Raw genomic sequence first — 19,499 nt, forward strand, 5'->3', positions numbered from 1 at the left:
CTGGAGAAGAGGTAGAAAGGAATTGGTTGGCATGAGAGGTGGTCACCCAGTAAAAATCAGGACCACAGAGCCTCTCACATTGAGGCTTGGTTTGCTCCTCCTTTGTTGTTAGTCCTGCCTTTCTAATCTCATGATTTTAATGCAGAAAACACCTAATCCACTAATTTCCTTATTCCTGGTGAGCAGCATTATAGCAATATCTTATTCATCCTAATAAATGAATCAATCAGGTAAGGAGTTACCCGGTATGTGTCTAAGAGTGGGCTTTAAAGAATACAAAAGGAGAGTGTCCATTGTGGCTCAATGGGTTACAAACCTGACTAGTATCCGTGAAGACTCAGATTCGATTCCTGGCCTTGCTCAGTGGGTTAAGGATCTGGCATCGCCTGTGAGCTGTGGTGTAGGTCATAGACACAGCTCAGATCCCACATTGCTGTGGCTGTGGTGTAGGCCAGCAGCTGCGGCTCCAATTTGATCCCTAGCCTGGGAACCTCCATATGCTACCAGTGTGGTCCTAAAAAGCAGGGGCGGGGAGAACAATACAAAAGAATGATAAGATAGCCTTCCTTCTGGAGCTAACTGTTTCGTTGATGATATGCAACATAAATGGGAGACAATTCAAGAACAAGAGGAAAGCATATACAATGAGGAGCTAATGCAGGAAGAGGCTATGACCTCTTAGATTGCGCAGAAAAGGAAGCCGAAAGCTAGCTTTGTAACATTTCTGTATCATTTCTCCCTGCCCCCTCACTGCTATTACCTTGGCCCCTCTCTTTATTGTGTTCAGGTCATTGCAATAATGAATCCTTTTCCTCTTGCCTCCAGTTCCTCTAAATCAGCTCCACTTTATTACCAGGCTGACCACAAAGGTCACTTTATCCTGGTGAAAGGTACAATTCACAAGGAAAATAAACTCCTGTTAACATTTGTGGGTTTAGTAATCTGTGCCTAAAGAAAGCAGCAGTACCAAATGGTTTCGTGCAGGAAGTCTTTCAGACCTTGAAGAAACAGACTATTCTTATGCTATTTAAACTGTTGCAGAGAAGAGTGAAGAAGGAAACCAGACCATGACCATTATACCGCATTCAGACTCATCTCACTTTGAGTTGATGAAAAATGCCGCATGAGAACCAGCAAATAGTACCCAGCAGAACATTAGGATAATAATACGCAATAACCAAGTGAGGGCTCGTTCCTAGTATTCAAGGGTGGTTTAATATGATAAACCTTTTAAACGTATTTCATGATATCCATGAGCCAAAGGATAAAGACCTTCTGATCACTTAAGATCAAAAGGTATTTGATAAAATTTTAATATTTATTTATAAACATAATACGTGTTAAGCAGGACAGGAAGCCACACATTTAACTTGATGAAAAAAATTTTTTTCTCAAAACAAGCACTGGTGGTATCTTTGTGAAACACTAGGAAAATTTCCATTAAATTTTGAAACAAAACAATAATCCTGTTCTCAACATTATTATTTAATATTATTCTAGAGTAACATTGGCACTCAATCCAAGGCGGTGAGACATAAAAATGAGAGTCAGAGGGAGGTCCCATTGTGGCTCAGCGGAAACAAATCCGACTAGTATCCATGAGGATGCGGGTTCAATCCCTGCCCTCGCTCAGTGGGTTAAGGATCCAGCATTGCTCTGGCTGTGGTGTAGGCCGGCAGCTATAGCTCTGATTCGACCCCTAGCCTGGGAACTTCTGTATGCTGCAGGTGTGGCCTCAAAAAAAATTTTTTTTTAATTTAATAAAGATGCATTAAAGAATACTGCAAAAGAAACAAAATTACTCTTCTTTATAGTTAGTATGGTTACATGACTCTAAAGTTCAAAAGAGTCTACTGAAAAAAATTAGAAATAGTGCATTTTAAGGTGGGCAGTTATGAAAGTGCATACAAAAACTAGGAGCTTTTTGGTGTCTTAACGTATAGTATAATAATGTATTTGAAAACATAATAATGAGAGAAAATAATCCTCTTTGAAAATGCAGCAATATCATAAAACTTTAAGAAGAACCCAGTTAAAGAAAACTGTAAAACTTTACCAGTAGACATCAGAAAAAACCTGAAGTCATATTTATTCTTGGTTAAAAACCTCAATAGGGTAAAGAGGTTACTTTTCCAAATGAATCCATAAACTTCAATGTAATTTCCTCCAAGGGGAGGGAGGGTATAAGGCTTAGCAGAATGTTCTGTCAAGTGAAACTCAGACTGGCTCAGAAAGCCTATAAAAAGGAGAGTGATTACCACCACATGGCAAAGCATGATAAGGCTTTAGTAACTAAATGAAAGAGCACTAGTCCAGAACACATGGGCAAATTGATGCTGCAGCTTAGGGGATCCAGAAATAGCTCCCAAATACATGAGACGTTAACACAGAATAAACAGCCGTCTTATAAATCTGTGGGGAAAAGATAAACTATAAGCCATTTGAGAAATAAAACTAAAGTGAATTGCTGCCTTATTCCTTTCAACAAAATAAAACCTTGAATTATCAAAAGTTTAAACATGAAAATTAAGTGCATATTTAAAAACATACATTAATATTTTTGATGCCCTTGTGTTGGGAAAGACCTTCTCAAGCATGGCAGGAAAGTCTGAAATTATGCTGACAAATGTTGACAGATGTGATTACATTAAAATTCATAATTGGCATTTAAATAAACTACTCCACCCAGCCTAAACAAAGCTAAAAGACAAACTATAGGGGAAAATATTTGCAGCATCTCTGATGGTCAAAGGAGTCATATCCTTAGTGTAAAAAGAGATGCTACAAATCAATAGGGAAAAGCTAAACATCACAATAGAAAAATGAGCTGAAAACCCAGTTTACAAAATTAGAAATTCAAGTAGCCATTAAATGTAATTAAAAATATCCATTCTTACTGCTAATCTAAAAAAGTACGAAACGAAGCTAGAGGATTTTGCTTTTAACCCATCTGATTGCCAAGGATTTTTTTTAAACCTCTACAAATTCAGGGTGGGAAAAGGAGACCAGAACTGAAAACTCAAGCAAAAATGGCAAAAGTGTAAATTGAATCAGTGTTTGGGGAAGATAAATACATGAAAACTTATACTGTATACCCTTTGACCCAATAATTTCCATTACTCTGCATTTAGGTCAAGGAATCATTTAATTGCTTAAAGAAAAGTATGTTAAAGATACTCATTTCAGTGTGGTTTATGACATTTTGAAAATAACAAAGTGCCACCGATAATTGTCAAATTATGACATGTCCATTCACGGGCACTTTATGCCGTTGTTTAAAGGTTGCTGTGTATTTGTAGGTTCAGTAACGTGAAAAAAAAAAATCTGTAAGACACGTGGATGAGCTGTAATAGCAGGTTATAAAGCTGATTATGTAGCATTATTTACAACAGCCAAGGTACAGAAGCGACCTAAGTGTCCATCAATGGAAGAATGGAAAAAGAAAATGTGGTATTTATATATGGTAGGATACTATTCAGCCATAAAAAAGAAGGAAGTCTTACCATTTGCAACAACTTGGATATGCAACTTGAGGGCATTATGCTAAGTGAGATAAGTCAGACAAGAAAGGCAATGTATGATATCACTGATATGTGGAATCTAAAAAAATCAAAAACCAAAAAAACCCAACAAACCTAAACTCAGAGATACAAAAAACAGATTGGTGGCTGTCAGGTGGGGGTGAAGGGGAGAGAAATGAGTGAAAGGGCCAAAAGGTACACACTTCCAGATATAAAATAAATAATCCTAGGGATGTAATGTACGGCGTGGTAACTATAGTTATTAACACTATATTGTAGATTTAAAAGTCGCTCAGAGAGTAGATCTTAAAAGTTCTCATCACTGAAAATAAATTTGTAGCTATGTAAGAGGATGGATGTTAACTACACTCATGGTGATCATTTTGCAATACATACAAATATGTATGTATTGAATCATTATGTTGTATACCTGAAACTAATGTAATGTTAAATGTCAGTTATACCTCTTTTTTTTTTTTTTTGGCTTTCTAGGGCCACACTCGCAGCATATGGATGTTCCCAGACTAGGGGTCTAATCAGAGCTACAGCTGCCAGCCTACGCCACAGCCGCAGCCACACGGAATCCCGACCCGTGTCTACGACGTACACCACAGCTCATGGCAACGCCAGATCCTTAACCTACTGAGACCAGGGATTGAATCCACATCCTCATGGATCCTAGCCAGATTCATTAACTGCTGAGCCATGAAGGGAATTCCCTATACGCCAATTTTTTAAAAAGCTGCTTATGTGGTACAGTCCTATTTATAAACTGTTTTATATATTCTACATATATATTACACATTAATTACATAGTCTATATATTTACATACATATGTATATGTACACTGTACAGATTTTTAGTGGTTGTCTGTGGGGATGCAGTTTTGCATATAGCCCACTTTTTCCTTATGTTTTTTTCATATTGCTTAATTTTTCTACCTGGCTCTGTACTTTCTTTATAATCCACTTGCTTTTTAAATGCCACTTTAATTTTTTATAAGATGATAGACCACGCTGAGAATTGCTCTAGCAGCTCTAATCAAGATTCCTGAATGTATATTCTCACTGAATAACAGTCCACCTTTGAGAGACATGGTCTTGCTTGGGGATGGGACATCCTTGAGTCAGATTCAGGGTTCCAACAGTGAAATAGTCAAGAAGCCTCAGAGCCAAAGAAGGGAGGCTGCCTGTTGGAGTCAGCTGGGAAGCTTTTTACCATCCTGTAGCCCAGATCGTACCACTGTCCAATGAAATGGGCAGCTCTGAGGTGGGCCCCGGGCCTCTGCATTTTTAAGGCGTGATTCTGATGTGTGACCAGGGCTGAGAACTTCAGGACCAGAGGAAAAGCTGGAGCTCTGCCTGGTCCACGGGGTTCTGGGGGCTTTCTCATCCCTGATCAAAGGGCTGGTTGGGGTTGGGGAGGGGCAGGGCAGGGGAACCAAGACAGGAAACAATTCCGAAATACCCCAGAGGTGCGGCAGGGCCTGGATGGTGTTTTGGAGACTTTGGGTTAAACCGAGTCCCGAAGATGGAACGGGGTAAAGTGGGTGGATGGGTGAGCAGGCACGTGACCAACCATGCTCCCCACCTTAAGTGGTTCTATTTCTGTCCTTTTCAGGGTTACAGAACAGGCTACACCTACCGCTACCCCTTAGTGCAAGAGAAAACCAAACACAAGAGTGAGGTGGAGATTCCAGCCACAGTCACAGCCTTCGTGTTCGAGGAGGACGGCGCCCCGGTGCCTGCCCTGCGGCAACACGCGCAGAAGCAGCAGAAGGAGAAGACCCGCTGGCTCAACACGCCCAACACCTACCTGCGGGTCAACGTGGCCGATGAGGTCCAGAGGAGCATGGGCAGCCCCCGGCCCAAGACCACGGTGAGGAGGGCAGAGGGAGCAGCACTGCGGAGATGAGGGTGGCTGGAGAGTGGAGCTGGGCATGGGCAGCTTTAGAAGGGGAACAGGGAGTTCCCGTTGTGGCGCAGCACAAATGAACCCGACTAGTATCCGGGTTAGTGGGCGAAGGATCTGGCGTTGCTGTGAGCTGTGGTGTAGGTCGCAGATGTGTCTTAGATCCTGCATTGCTGTGGCTGGTGGTGTAGGCTGGCAGCTGCAGCTTCCATTCGACCCCCTAGTCTGAGTGCAAACTTCCATGTGCCTCGGGTGTGGCCCTAAAAAGAAAAAAGAAAAAAAGAGAAGGGGAACGGGACAGACCTCCCCTGGGCCCCCGTTGGGACGATTTCCCCTTTGGGCTTCCTGCTGGGCATCTGGGAGCAGTTGCTTGTGCCCACAGAGCAGATCACCTGTTCCTTGCACCCTCTATGCTGAGTTTTCGGGTGCAGAGGGAGGCTGGACCGGGCCACTCCTAGCAGCACGAAAGCATTTTGCTCCCACATTCGGGAAGGGGCTTCTGGGAAGTTCAAAGGATGTCCAGCTGATGCAGACCCAGGAGGTGGGTGAAATACGTGTTTCTATGACACTGTCCTCTCCCTTTGGAACCCTCTTCCCTAGAGAGGTGCTTGCTTTATTTTTTTACTTTTATTGTTTGTCTTTTGTCTTTTTAGGGCCGCATGCATGGCATATGGAGGTTCCCAGGCTAGGGGTCTAATCGGAGCTGTAGCCACTGGCCTCTGCACAGCCACAACAACGCCAGATCTGAGCCACATCTGCGGCCTACACCATAGCTCACAGCAATGCTGGATCTTTAACCCACTGAGCAAGGCCAGGGATCGAACCAGCAACCTCATGGTTCCTAGTCGGATTCACTTCTGCTGCGCCACCACGGGAACTCCGAGAGGAGCTTGCTTTAGACCTTAGTCTAAGAGACTTGCCAAGAGACTGAGTTTTAACGAATTTTATGCTCTTTTCCTCTCTCTCCCTCATACATACACCCTGACACTTAATTTGATTTTCACTAACAAAGTAGCTGGCAGCCAGCTAGATTAGCTCTTCCACAAGATCATCTAATACTCAAAGGCAGTGGCTGCCTGTCTGTCAAAGCTGGTCACCAGAGCTCTGTTCCTCCTCTTAAGTGGACTTTATGGCCATTGCTCTGGGGCCTTTGACTGCTGGTCATTTCTGCCCATCTCTGCCCTGGGAGACAGACATTAAAGAGGCCCAAGAGGAGGGAGCGTGTCTGTCCAGGTGTACTGGCCTTTCGTGCGGGCTGGTCAGCCCGGATCTCATGTGGTGGACCCCTGGGTTGGACGGTGGGCTCTATGCCCTCGCCTTACCCACCCTGCCTTGTTTGTGTTCAGTGGATGAAGGCTGACGAGGTGGAGAAATCCAGCAGTGGCATGCCCATACGGATCGAAAACCCAAACCAATTTGTGCCTCTCTATACTGACCCCCAAGAAGTGCTGGACATGCGCAACAAGGTAAGACAGGAGCTAATTGTTTCCCATCTCGTTTCTCTCAGGGGTCTGGGGAGGGGATTCCAGAGGATGCTGATGACTTCCCAATATCCCAGATGCCTCTCACGGGAAAGAAACTATCATTTATTGGCCATGTTCCAGGGATGGTGCTAAGTGCTGTGCTTATACAGTCCTGTATAACCCTCTTTTTTACTTATTTTTTTTATTAAAGTATGGTTGAGTTATCATGTGCCAATTTCTGCTGTACAGCAAAGTGACCCAACCGTATATATACACACATTCCTTTTCTTCTATTATCTTCCATCACATCTATCCCAAGAGATTGGATATAGTTCCCTGGGCTATGCAGCAGGACCTCATTGCTTATCCATTCTAGATGGAAGAGTTTGCATCTCTTAACCCCAAACTCCCCGTCCATCCCATTCTCTCCCCCTTGGCAACCACACATCTTTTCTCTGTGTCTGCGAGTCTGTTTCTGTTTTGTAGATAGGTTCATTTGTGTCATATTTTAGATTCTACATAAAGTGATGTCTTACGATATTTGTCTTTCTCTTTCTGACTTACTTCACTTAGTATGAGAATCTCTGGTTGCATCTGTATAACCCTCTTACTAGAGAGGTGCTCGCTTTAGACATTAGATGTGTCTCCGAGACCTGCCCCCAAATTGATTTTTTACACATTTTCTGCTATTTCCTTTTGGCTCATTTTCAAGATTCCAAAATCCTTTATTTCTTCACCTTTGCTTTACAGTTCACTCATTTGTATTTCTAATGTTACTTTAAAACCTAAAGTAACAGACCACCTGCAATAGGTCAGATATGCCCATGGAAAGGTGTTTTAATGTGCCGTCCTTTGAAATGCAGATTCGTGGGTCACCCCAACCCTCCTCCCCATGGGACTGAGAGTCAATCCATGTAGGGTGGCCCCAGGAATCTGTAGCTTAAATTCCTCAGGGGGGCTTCACAGGGATATTAAACATTGAGCTTCTCCCTCTAGAATCCACTCTGCCATGTCTCGCTCTTCACTTCTGACGGTTTCCTCAGAGTTAATGAGGCTCTGGTGTTTTATAGAAACGACTCATTCTCTCTGGATCAGCCGTGGAGACTGTCTCAGACTGAGGTGCTGTGTCAGAATCAGAGGCTCCCCCACCACTGGGCGACCCTCCCTAACGCCACCCCCACCCCCTGGACAGCCAACTCACCCTTGCCACCCCTTTCCACACAGATTCGAGAACAAAACCGGCAGGATGTGAAGTCGGCAGGGCCTCAGTCCCAGCTCCTGGCCAGTGTCATCGCTGAGAAGAGCCGAAGCCCGGTACAGCAGATGCCGCCCCCATCTGGAGGGGAAGTGTGTGCGCCTTCTGGGTCTGCTGTGCCCAGGGCTAGGCAGCAGGACCCCTGAGCCCTCCTGCCGACCTTTCTCTGGGATCTGGGGCGCTGGTGCTTTTGCTGCAAAGTGGATGCTGTGAGGACTGTGGGGACAGAGTTGAATCGCCCCCTGTGGGCAGCGGTCAGGAAAGAGCAGCCCAACCTAGGAGTGATGCAACTTCCAAGCTTCCCGCTGCCCCCGACTCCCGCCCCTGGCACTCCCCTCAATCAGTGTCCCACCAAGTGGGCCCACAGGAGTGCAGCTGCGGCTCCAGGCTGCCTGGCCTCTGTGGGAGCTGGCATCATCGGGTCACAGCTCTGGGAAGATGCCCACGTGCTTGCAGAGGGGAGGCTTGCATATTAGGACTGATGCTCCTACAGGATGGGAAGGGGCAGGTAGCAGCCCGCAAGGACGCACATAGAGTTAGGAAATACAAAGTTGTTTTCATGCTTGAGATAGAACGGTGTCTGTCTGGTGCTTAGCTAAAGGGGTGAAGATCAGGATTCCGGCTTGTTTTAGGATTCTGGCTCGTGCTGAGAGTCACCGCTGCTCATTGCGAGGGAGCAATGGCGGGTCTGGGAACCCCTCCTCTCTGCAGAGCAAAGTGAGGTGATGTAAGGATTTCAGGTCAGGTTTGCAGCCCACGAGGGAATCCCCTGGGGGGCGGGGGAAGGGCCACCTCACCCCACCCGACCTCAGCCAAGTAGAGGAATATCACATGTACTCCAGGGTCCAGGATAGAAATGCCCTGTGATGGTGGGAAGAGGTGAGAGTTGGATACAACACAGCAAAACACTGCCGTTTATACCAAGCGCTCTCCTTGGAGTCCCCCTCCTTGGGCTCCTGGTCTTGGACTCTCTTTTGAACCCCATGATTCCTGGAAGTTATCCCAGGGCTGCCCCTCTTCTGAAAGGAGCCCATAGGCTCAGAAGGTCCCATGGGCCAGAGACAGATGGCCTGGGGTGTGTGGCATGGGCCAGCTGCCCAGGCTCACTTCCCCCAGGGTTCTCTATCTTTGGCTCCTCCTCGGCTTCAGAGTGCTGCATTCCCAAAGGCCAAGATGAGGATGCTGAGTTAGGAGAAAGGATTCTGGCATCTGAACTTTAGTCCCTATCCTGAGCTAGAGGGGTCAGAGAATTCCCAAAGCTGACACAAGGCCCAGCTCGTGGGCTCCCCAGAGGTGGAAAAACACAGTGGTTTTTGCCAGTGTTCCCACAGGAACTTGCAGAACAGGCTTGGTGAAATCCCATATTTAGGACCGTGGCCCCCTTGTATTTTATGACTGTGTGCAAAACAGGGCTAACCGTTTGGACTGAGAACTCCAAAGCCTCTGTGTGTTTTGCATATGACTTACTGCAGTGTGCTGTGGCTTGTGCTCCTGGTGGGGGATCGGGGGGCACCGGGTGGGGAGCATGAAGCTGGTTGAGCCAAGGCTTTGCTTGCTGGGTTGCGGCTGACCGACTGTGCGCCCCTGGCTGTATTTGCATAGTAACGGCTTGCAAGCATCCACAGGAGAGACTGCAATAAAGGTGTGTCTGCCTTCTGCTTGGGAGCATCCTCTGATTTTATTTCCGGGGCAGAGGGGGGATGCAGTTGCCAGGAATCTCAGTCTGGGGGTGAGGCAGCCTTGGGAAGGTGTGACCAACCCCTACCCTGAGGCCCTGAGCTGTTTCCAAGGAGCTGCATGCCACGCTGTCCCTAGCAAGACCGCTGGCAGCCACATGAGTCTGAAAGGAAGCTCCGGCCGGGGCCCCCAACAGCAGTGTTCAGAGGGCGACATACTCTGTGGTTAATTTTCAGTCTACAGAGAGCCAGCTGATGTCGCAGGGCCAGGCGGATACCAAAGACGAGTCTGAGGAGACAGTGCCCAACCCCTTCAGCCAACTCACGGACCAGGAGCTGGAGGAGTACAAGAAAGAGGTGGAGAGGAAGAAGCTAGAACTCGATGGTACATAACCCCAGGTCGCCCTGGGGCTCAGGACCTCTGGGTGGCGGGAAGGGAGAACTGGGGGCCCTTACCACCCCACCAGCAGCCTGACCCCCATTCCTGCCTGCCCACCTGCCAGGGCCCCCAGGGCTCAATCTAGCCGTGGCTTGCTTTCATTTCCAATCTTCCTTTGCTTCGCGCTCTCTGTCTCTTCTCTGTCATGCCCTCAATTTGACCTTCCTGCCCCATCGCCAAATAATATTCTTATAATCATAATCCCATTAATCACCATAATGCCCCTCGTGGCTGACACAGTGCTGCCATGACCCCACTGACCCTTGGGAATAAGGAGTTAATCCGTGTGGAGCGCTTAGAATAGTGTCTGTAAATGTGGCATAGGCGGTAAACACCAGGCAGATGTCAGCGATCATCATATGGTCACTACACTAGTGATGATGATGATGATGATGATTTTGGCTGCACTTGCTGCCCTTGGATGTTCCTGGGCCAGGGATTGAACTTGCCAAGGCCAGATCCTTAACCAGATCAGCCACCAGGGAACTCGCTGGTAATCATTATCATTCATGATCTGTCAGATTTCATATAAACTTCTTAGCCTGGCAGTCAGAACTCTCCACCAGCTGAGTCCTTTATGTCGGAATCTCCGTCAAGCCCATCTCTCCATTGCTGACTTCTGAATAGTGGTACTTCTCATAGCTTGTATGCCCTTGTTCGTTTATGCCTTGGCCCCTTCCTGGCAGAGTGTATCTTCTTGGCTAGCCTGATTCAATATTACCTGCACTTCGGGCTCCATGGCAACCCCTTACCTCCTCCAGCCCAGAAGCCCTTTCTGGCCCTCGCCTTGAGCTGTCCCTTCTCCTTGCTTCAAGTGCCCTGGGGGGCTGAGACACAGAATCCAGCTCTTGGTTTTGCCCATCAGGCAAGGCTTCCATTCTCTAAGGAATTCCCTCAGGAACTCACCACCCCTTTCCACTCCACTCAGACTCAGCCACCTTCCTAGGCACCAAGCAGGCACTAGAAGAACCCCCGCCAGTCTGCTTGGCGCCCTCAGGTGCCAATCGAAAAAGTAGGTAGGAAAATCTGGTGTTTTTTGTCACCAGGGAGTGTTTGGACTGAACATGCAAATAAGCTAAAGAATAAAGGAGCTCCATGCAAACAAATTGTGGGCAGCAGATCTCCTGCCATCTTGCCACCCCCATCAGGGGTAACAAGAGTCCATCTAAGGATGTACTTTGATGGAAGAAGAACTTGACTCTGACTCCTCCCATTTGCCTCCCCCAGGATATAGCAGAATTGTTTTTTGTTTGTTTGTTTTGTTTTTAAGTTAGGGGACGCAACTAACGCCAGCCTGGCGAGCACTCCCCTTCCCTGCCCATCCTCCTCCGCCTGACCTCTATCCTGAGGCGGTTTTCTATATTTCCAGGAGAGAAAGAACCAGCCGTAGAGGAGCCTGGCTCACCTGGAAAGTCCGCACCTGCTTCCCCAGCTCAGAGTCCAGCCAAGTCAGAGACGAAGAGCCCCGTGGGCTCTCCCTCCAAGTCTGTGGACGGTGAGTCTGAGTCGAGCTGAGCAGCTAGTGGGGCGGCTGGGGTGGGAGCAAGACACATCCATAGGCCGGGAAAGGGCCCTGCCTTTCAACAGGTGTTGCCCTTCTATCGGATACTCTCTCCCCTCTGCTACTTCTAGGGAACCTGAAGTAGGGGTGACCAATTTTAAGCTTGTTCCAATCACAGGTGTGATAAGGTGATTTAAGCCTGCTCTAAGCCATGCTGAATAAGTTAATGATGGACCCCACAGCCTCCTCTTCTCTAAGTCAGACCAGGTGGGCTGACAGGCCTTTCTAGATGCACCAGCCCAGAGCTCAGACTTTAAGGTGCACAGGGATCACCTAGGGATCTTGATAAAACTATTAAAATGAAGATGCACTAGGTCCGGAGTGGGACCTGAGATGCTTCATTGCCAGCCAGCCCCCAGCTGAGACTGGTAATGTCATTCTCAACCTTGACTGCACACGGAAGTCACTGGGCAGCTCTGCTGTTCCTGACACTGGCTTGGGTCCCACCCCAGTGGTTCTGGGTTCCAAGGGCTGGGAGTGGGGGTGGGGGAGTGCAGCCCGGAGTCGTCAGAGCTCTCTGGGTGAAAACAATGCGTAGCCCAGGTTGAAAACCACTTCATTAGATCCTAGTTTAGAGACATGAGTTCTAGGGCCAACACAACTGCTGACTAGTAATAACTCAGCTGCTGATTTTAGAAAATCAGATCAGCTCCATGCCTGAGTTTCCTCATCTATCAAATGGGGCTACTGATATTTCCCCTTTTCAAGGTTCTTATACATTTAAGGGGAATTGTAGATGAGAACATACTCAGAAAGAGTAAAAAGCGTGATTTAAATATAAGATCTAATTATGCTTATGATTAATAACATACATGGGGGACAATGGTATTATAGTCATTACTTCGTAGACCATGAAATCAGTGTTTTTACTGAGCTCCTAGAATCACTCTGGGGCATGAACACCCGTCCCAAGGTCCCTGGGCCCTCATCAGGGAGGGCTGGAGAGTACCAGCTGGGTGGCCTGTGGGACCGTCCCCTTCCTGGGTAGAATGGCCACATGTGGATGCTGCTTGAATCCCCCAACCCTTGAGCTGCCCCTGTCAGTGAATTGCTGCCTTGAGCCCAGGCCCAGTGTGTCCAGAGGAAGCTCGAGGCTGGAGCCCCAGGTGGATGTGCCATGACTGTGTTCATCAGTTCTCACTGTGGTCTTGTCAGCCTGTCTCCACAATGTCTTCCTTTCTCTCCCCATTGTGCCTTCATCAGAGGAGTTCCCTCTGATTCTGAGTACTTGTCTCTGTATTCAGTACAGGGAGGCTGTTTACTAGCACCCCGACACTGGCAATGGCAGCGGTGAGGGAAGACTGTTTCCACGGAAATACATTTCTCTCCAATGTTTTCTTGCAAGCCACAACCCTGCCTTCAGGAGGTTTCCTGACTATACATGTCACGACCAGGAGTTCCCGCTGTGGCTCAGTGGGTTAAGAACCCAGCATAGTATCCAGGAGGATGCGGGTTCCATCCCTGGCCTCACTCAATGGGTTAAGGATCCAGTGTTGCTCTGAGCTGTAGTGTAGGTCGCAGACACAGCTCGGATCTGGCGTGGCTGTAGCTGTGGCATAGGCTGGCAGCTGCAGTTTGGATGCGACCCTAGCCTGGGAACTTCCATATGCGGCGGGTATAGCCATAAAAAGGAACAAATAAATAAATGTCATGACCAAGTCCACTTGTGCTACATGTGGACTAGACATCCCTCTAGCAGAGACACACATAGGAAGCACTTATGCTCAAACACACTCTCCTACTCGCCCCCCCCCAAAAGCAACAAGCCCCCACAGCAACACCAGATCTGAGCTGCATTTTTAACCTATACCACAGCTCATGGCAATGCTGGATGCTTAACCCACTGAGTAAGGCCAGGGATTGAACCCACATTCTCATGGCTACTAGTCAGGTTTGTTACTGCTGAGCCACCACAGGAACTTCTGCTAGGTCGTCTTAATTCTCCAGCCTGAGTCTGGTTCAGTGGCACTTCTTCTGCATTGAATTGGTTCCTCTGAGTCAGAGAGCCAGCCCAGATGCAGGGTGGGAGGGAACCATACCCCAAGGGTGGGGTCTTAAAAAAAATAGACAGATGCAAGTATAAGGTTCATATATTAGTAGTAGGTGTAGAGAAGGGCAGGCTCATTGTCAGTTGTCAAGGGAGGCTTGAACCAGACCTTGGGGAAAGACATGCTTGGACTGGCAGACAAGAGAAGAGGGAGGAATGTTGGAGGATTGAGAGGCAAGTGTTTGGAGGCCGAGGGATAGTGAGAAATCCAGTCTGAGAGGTAAGTATGCAAACAAGCTCAGCATCTCCCTACCAAGGCACCTGCCTTCCTCCTCCAGCCTCTGCAAGCCTTTCAGCTCTTTCCAACCCTGGCTGCCGAGTCCAGCCTTGCTCCAGATCACCTATGCTCCCTATTCCCTCTCCCCTTCCCCCTGTTTCCTGGCCACCATCCTTGGACGAATCCCCCCATTTTCCAGCCTCTGCTCCACTCCACCCACCTGCACACCTGTCTCCTACTCCACGTGCCCCATCCAGGAGAGAAAGCCAGTGGTTCTTCTTAGGGGATGCTAGAGGGTGAGTTCCCATCTGCCCCAGCTCCTGGGGCCCTGCCCAGCCTGGTCTTCAAATAGCTGAAGACCAGTGTGATCCTGACCTTTGCTGTCCTGGGCTGTTATTGGAGGAAGGATCTGGCCTTCAGAGCTGGCCTTGATACTTTCCAGGGGCCCAATGAGTGTTTCTTTCTAGAGCCCTGTCCTGCTGCCCTATCTCTTGGCCAACCGCGCCCTCCAGGGGCCTCTGCCCCTCTAGCTGAGGACATGGTGACCTCCCTTTGGAACCTGACTCCTCTAAGATCCACGGTGCCTCCCAGCCCTACTTTCCATTCACAGGGTGGGAGCTCTCCGAGGTGCTGGCGGTGCCCTCGGTGTGACCTTGTTTGCTGGACGGTGAGAAGAACGCTGGGTGGGCGCTCCTAAACCAAGACACAGCAGGGGCTGAGGCGGGGGGCGGTGGGGGGGGGGCGGTGAGGCTGACAGGGCGTGTGTGGTGAAGGGCACGGATGAAGGGCGCTGTTGGGGCGAACCTACATATCACTGCCTGGGCAGGTAATGGCACCTGGACAGAAAGGGGGAGCCCTCCAATCCACAATTGCGTTCATGGAGCTAGAAGGCAGGTAACAAAACTTCTGAGAGGGTGAGACTTGAAAAACATGTCCATATGGGAGTTCCCGTCGTGGCGTAGTGGTTAACGAACCCAACTAGCATCCATGAGGACGTGGGTTCGATCCCTGGCCTTGCTCAGTGGGTCAAGGATCCAGCATTGCCATGAGCTGTGGTGTAGGTTGTAGATGTGGCTCGGATCCCACGTTGCCGTGGCTCTGGCGTAGGCTGGCAGCCACAGCTCCGACTAGACCCCTAGCCTGGGAACCTCCATATGCTCTGAAAAAGACAAGAAGACGAAACAAAAAAAATGTCTGTGTGGGTCATCCAAGTGAAGAGGCATGGGGGGTACAACAGCCCAGGAGGCTGAGTGTGGGAACAGGGGACTAGGTGCAGGAGACAGAGGCCAGCTCCCAGGGCTGCTGTTTGTTTTCATGACTGAGTCCAGTTAGCCTAGAAGGCTCAGGATGGGACAGACAAGAAAGAAGGTGATGTAGGGTGTTCGCTCATTGAGAATAAAACCATTCATACGTTCATGAGTTTGCTTATGCATTCAACCATTTGCAGATTCCACAACTTTTTTTTTTTTGTCTTTTTGCCCTTTCTAGGGCCACAGTGCGGCATGTGGAGGTTCCCAGGCTAGGGGTCTAATCAGAGCTGTAGCTGCCAGCCTACACCACTGCCACAGTAACACCAGATCTGAGCCGCATCTGCAACCTACACCACAGCTCACGGCAATGCTGGATCCTTAACCCACTGAGCAAGGCCAGGGATTGAATCTGCAACCTCATGGTTCCTGGCTGGATTCGTTAATCCCTGAGCCATGACGGGAACTCCTTTTTTTTTTTTTTTTTTTTTTGAGTACCTCCTATGAGCTAGTCACATAGATAATTAGACACAGTCTCACCAACTTATTGCCGTTTTGAGGGGAGGGATGGGCATAAAAAAGGAGGTGTGATTGTTTTGCAGTTGCTGTGATGGACATTTCTGTAGTGGGGATGGAAAGGAAGGAGTGACAGATAATCTAGAAGCAAGGATGGGATCAGGAAAGAGACACAAAGAAAAGATAGGAGGGCCTTCCAGACAGAGGGAAAGAGGCTGGGCGGGGTCCAGGGACCAGGGGGTTGACGAGGCCAAATAGCAGGTGAAGAGAGGAGAGGAGATGGCGTCAGGGAGAAGGTTGTGTCTGGACTGCATTCAAGAGTGTTTCCAGTGATGCCCATGGGAGCGCATGGTGGGAGGGAGGGCAGTAAGGGCCAGAGGAGTCAAGGGCATTCGAGAACGTGGAAGCTGGGTGATGACAGGATTCGGGCCAGACAGTAGGAAGAAGTGGAGCCAGGGCCAAGGTCTTTGGTACTAAGAGAGAGACAGCCCTCAGGAGCGTGCGCAGAGGACTTTGGCTCAGTCAGATGGGTACACTAGCCCATTACAGCTGGCCCCAAATTGACCCCCCTCTGTCCCATCCTCCACATAACCAGACATTTCTCTAATCTTCACCCCATCCAGAACCGGGCCTTTTCCCAAGACGTCCATCTGCCCCACTCCTGGGAATGACGGGGGTCGCACCTTTCCCAGTCCCCACACCCCCTCCTTCCTGGACCTGACGCCCTCACACTCAGCCGCAAGCACCCTCACATGTACCCCTCCCTAAGCTCGGACATCGGGAGATCAAGGTCTGCCCACGTCTATGCCTTTACTCAGTTTTCCTGCCTGTAAAACGGGAGGCACTCCGTGACCACTACATCCCTTTCTACCTTCCACCGTCTGTGGTTTTATGGGGTTCCCTGGTGGTGCTGCAGGGTAAGAATCCAGCACTGTCACTGTTGTTTCTCTGCTCCCTGCTGTGATGCAGGTTCGGTCCCTGGTCCGGGAATGTCCGCATGCCACGGGCATGGCCAAAAAAATTAAAAAGAGATTCAGAGTCGACAGTTTTATGATCCCTCCTTCCTCCAACCAGGCATTTCAGTCTTGAGCGGAAGCCGGCGGGGGCGGGCAGGGGGGTGAGGATGGGAAGTGAGAGGGGGCGGCTGGGGGGGATTCGGTCCTGAATCCCTGAACAAGGTGGCAGTCTGACAGCTCCCCTGCTGCCGGCATGGGCCAGCCGGGCCTCTTCCCCTTTGGAAATGCAGCGTCCGTGCCGTCCTCCCTCTGCCCACCCCTCGCTGCCTGCTGGGAAAATGCTTTCCATTCTTTCCAAAGTTCCTCACAGGTATAGGAAAGGCAGTGGTATGCACACGTGTCATTGCCGTGTGGTTACTGGTGAAACTGAACCAATTGCAGTTCTCAGTCACCTCCCCCAAATTGTACTTGGCCCTGCCCTCCCCTTCCCGCAGCCCCTCTGCAGCCTGCATCTCGTCCCTCTTTCCATCCCCTAGGACAGCGCTCAACCAGGGCCCTCACTGGGTCGCCACCATGTTGGGACATCATCTCATTTGTAGACAAGAGCCCGGCATCCCTGGCCTGCCCAGGGCCTGACTGGGGGAGACCCCTCCCCACCCCCTTCCCCTGACAGGGTCAGCCCACCCCTTCCCATCCCTCTAGACTTACTTTAGAGAATTGCCTAGAAAGGGTTCTGTGAGCCCCGGGTGGAAGCGCTTGCCCGAAGGAAATCTTACGGGTCACGTCTTTGGATCTTTTTCTAGAAGAGGCTCAGAAGACGGAACCAAGCAAACCCACCACAGAGCCTGAGACGACCCAGCCAGAGGGCGTGGTGGTGAATGGCAGGGAGGATGAGCCGACGGCAGAGGAAATCCTCAGCAAAGGCCTGAGCCAGATGACCACTCACGCCGACACGGATGTGGACACCTCGAAGGACAAAACCGAGTCAGTCACCAGTGGCCCCATGTCCCCGGAGGGCTCTCCTTCCAAGTCCCCGTCCAAGAAGAAGAAGAAGTTCCGAACCCCATCCTTCCTGAAGAAGAGCAAAAAGAAGGAGAAGGTGGAGTCCTGAGGTGGGGCTCCCATTTGCACCCCCGCCCCCTCGCCTTCTCCCACCTCTGTCTCGGAAGCACGGGGCCCAGGATCACACTCCGAGGGGAAGCTTAGAGATTGCACGACCACCCCCGCCACACTTCATTTTCCAATCACCCCACAGAAATCAGGTGACTTCCCCAAGGTCACCCAGCGAGTTTGTGGCAGAGCCTGCACTAGAATCTGGGTCTTCAGGCTCCCAGTGCTCCAGTGCTCTTTCCACTACACAACACTGCCTAGTTGTGGGCCGCCTTTGCGAGAAGGCTGCCCCTGATCTGAGCCCAAAGCAAGGGGCCAAAGGCGGCCATGAGCTCTCACAAGTTCAGACCAAAATCAGACAGGTCGAGGCTTCCCAGAGCCTTTTCCTTGCAGGAATCCAATCTCCTGCCACTGGAGCCATGGCTATATTTGGAAATCTCTCTTCTCCTTTCCAGAGGGTAACTGCCCTGCCGCTCACAGTGACCAGACAGATGGATCCGTCCCCTCCCCCAGAAGTTAATCTTTGTTCCCAAGGGCTGATGGCTTAGCTTGTGCTTCCCCATCCACTAACCCCGAGCTTTCTTCATGGAACCCCTGGAATGACGGCTGGAAGCCTTTGAAGAGTGGGTAGGCGTAAGGGTGAGCCAGGTCAGCCGCCGAGGGCGGGAAGAGGGGATGGTTTCATCAGTACAAGAAGCCAGGAACTTGACCCATTTGAAGTGCATCTCAGGCACTTCAAAACTAAAACCAAATTTAGCTTAGAAAAACATGGTCTCGTGCTCGGGGCCGAAATTTGGGCAAATTACCATTCTCTGTTGGCTTTGGGTTGTATGAGAAGGAGCAGGGCCGTGCGGGATACGCTCTGCCTTTCTAGCGTCCCCTGAGCAATGTGCTCTCCTGTCAGTCGCCCTCCAGTCCAGCGTCAGGGGTCCCCTGACCTCCCCCTCCAACCTAGAAGCCCTGGCTCATAGACCAGAACTGGCATCGTACCCTGGGCCCCTTGACCTTGGCTCCTCTGGGTTTTGACTCAGTCCCTCTGGGTGTAGCAGGGAAATAAGAGGTGAGCCCTTCAGGATTAATCCTCTTGGACCAGCCATCATAGGAATGTCCCCAGCCCTGCCCCTATCTGGCCATCCTGGGGCCTGGAGGAGCTACAGCTGCTGTTTTAAACGCCAGCACTCCCTTTTCGTCCTCTCCGCTGGGGCACTGGTTCGTGGTCGGCTTCCAAAAATATAGACAATCCACTCTCTTTAAAGCACAGTGTCTTCAAAGAATGTTTTCCCTTTCTGTCCTGATTATTGTAAATGTATTTTTGAAAATTGTTAATCACAGTTTTCCATTTTTGAGCACTTCACACACACACACACACACACACACAGCACTGTGCAGGCTTCACATCCATTTTATCCTTTAACCCACTCTATAATCCTGTGATGTGGGTCAGATTATTCCCATTTTATGGGTCAGGAAACTGAGCCCCACCCAAAAAAGGATAATTGACTTGTTCCAATGACTTGGCTAGAAAGATCCGGAGCCTGGATTTGAACCCAAGCCCATCAGAGTCCAGAGCCTTTGCTTT

The 19,499-nt window shown here is 49.5% G+C and overlaps 1 protein-coding gene across 2 annotated transcripts in view; it reads left to right on the plus strand.

The window, feature by feature from the left end:
• ADD2 (adducin 2) overlaps nt 1-19,215 on the plus strand; it is a 49,647-nt gene extending 30,432 nt beyond the window's left edge. For both annotated transcript variants that reach the window (XM_047781831.1, XM_047781833.1), the window contains 6 exons: nt 5,143-5,400; nt 6,780-6,899; nt 8,121-8,210; nt 10,065-10,212; nt 11,636-11,761; nt 17,614-19,215. In XM_047781831.1, coding sequence (XP_047637787.1) covers nt 5,143-5,400; nt 6,780-6,899; nt 8,121-8,210; nt 10,065-10,212; nt 11,636-11,761; nt 17,614-17,921 — 1,050 coding nt within the window. In that variant the 3' untranslated portion in view covers nt 17,922-19,215. The remainder of the gene's footprint in view (nt 1-5,142; nt 5,401-6,779; nt 6,900-8,120; nt 8,211-10,064; nt 10,213-11,635; nt 11,762-17,613) is intronic.
• Nucleotides 19,216-19,499: the final 284 nt, after the last annotated feature.

Source organism: Phacochoerus africanus, chromosome 5, assembly GCF_016906955.1.
Source record: "Phacochoerus africanus isolate WHEZ1 chromosome 5, ROS_Pafr_v1, whole genome shotgun sequence".
Taxonomy (NCBI): Eukaryota; Metazoa; Chordata; class Mammalia; order Artiodactyla; family Suidae; genus Phacochoerus; species Phacochoerus africanus.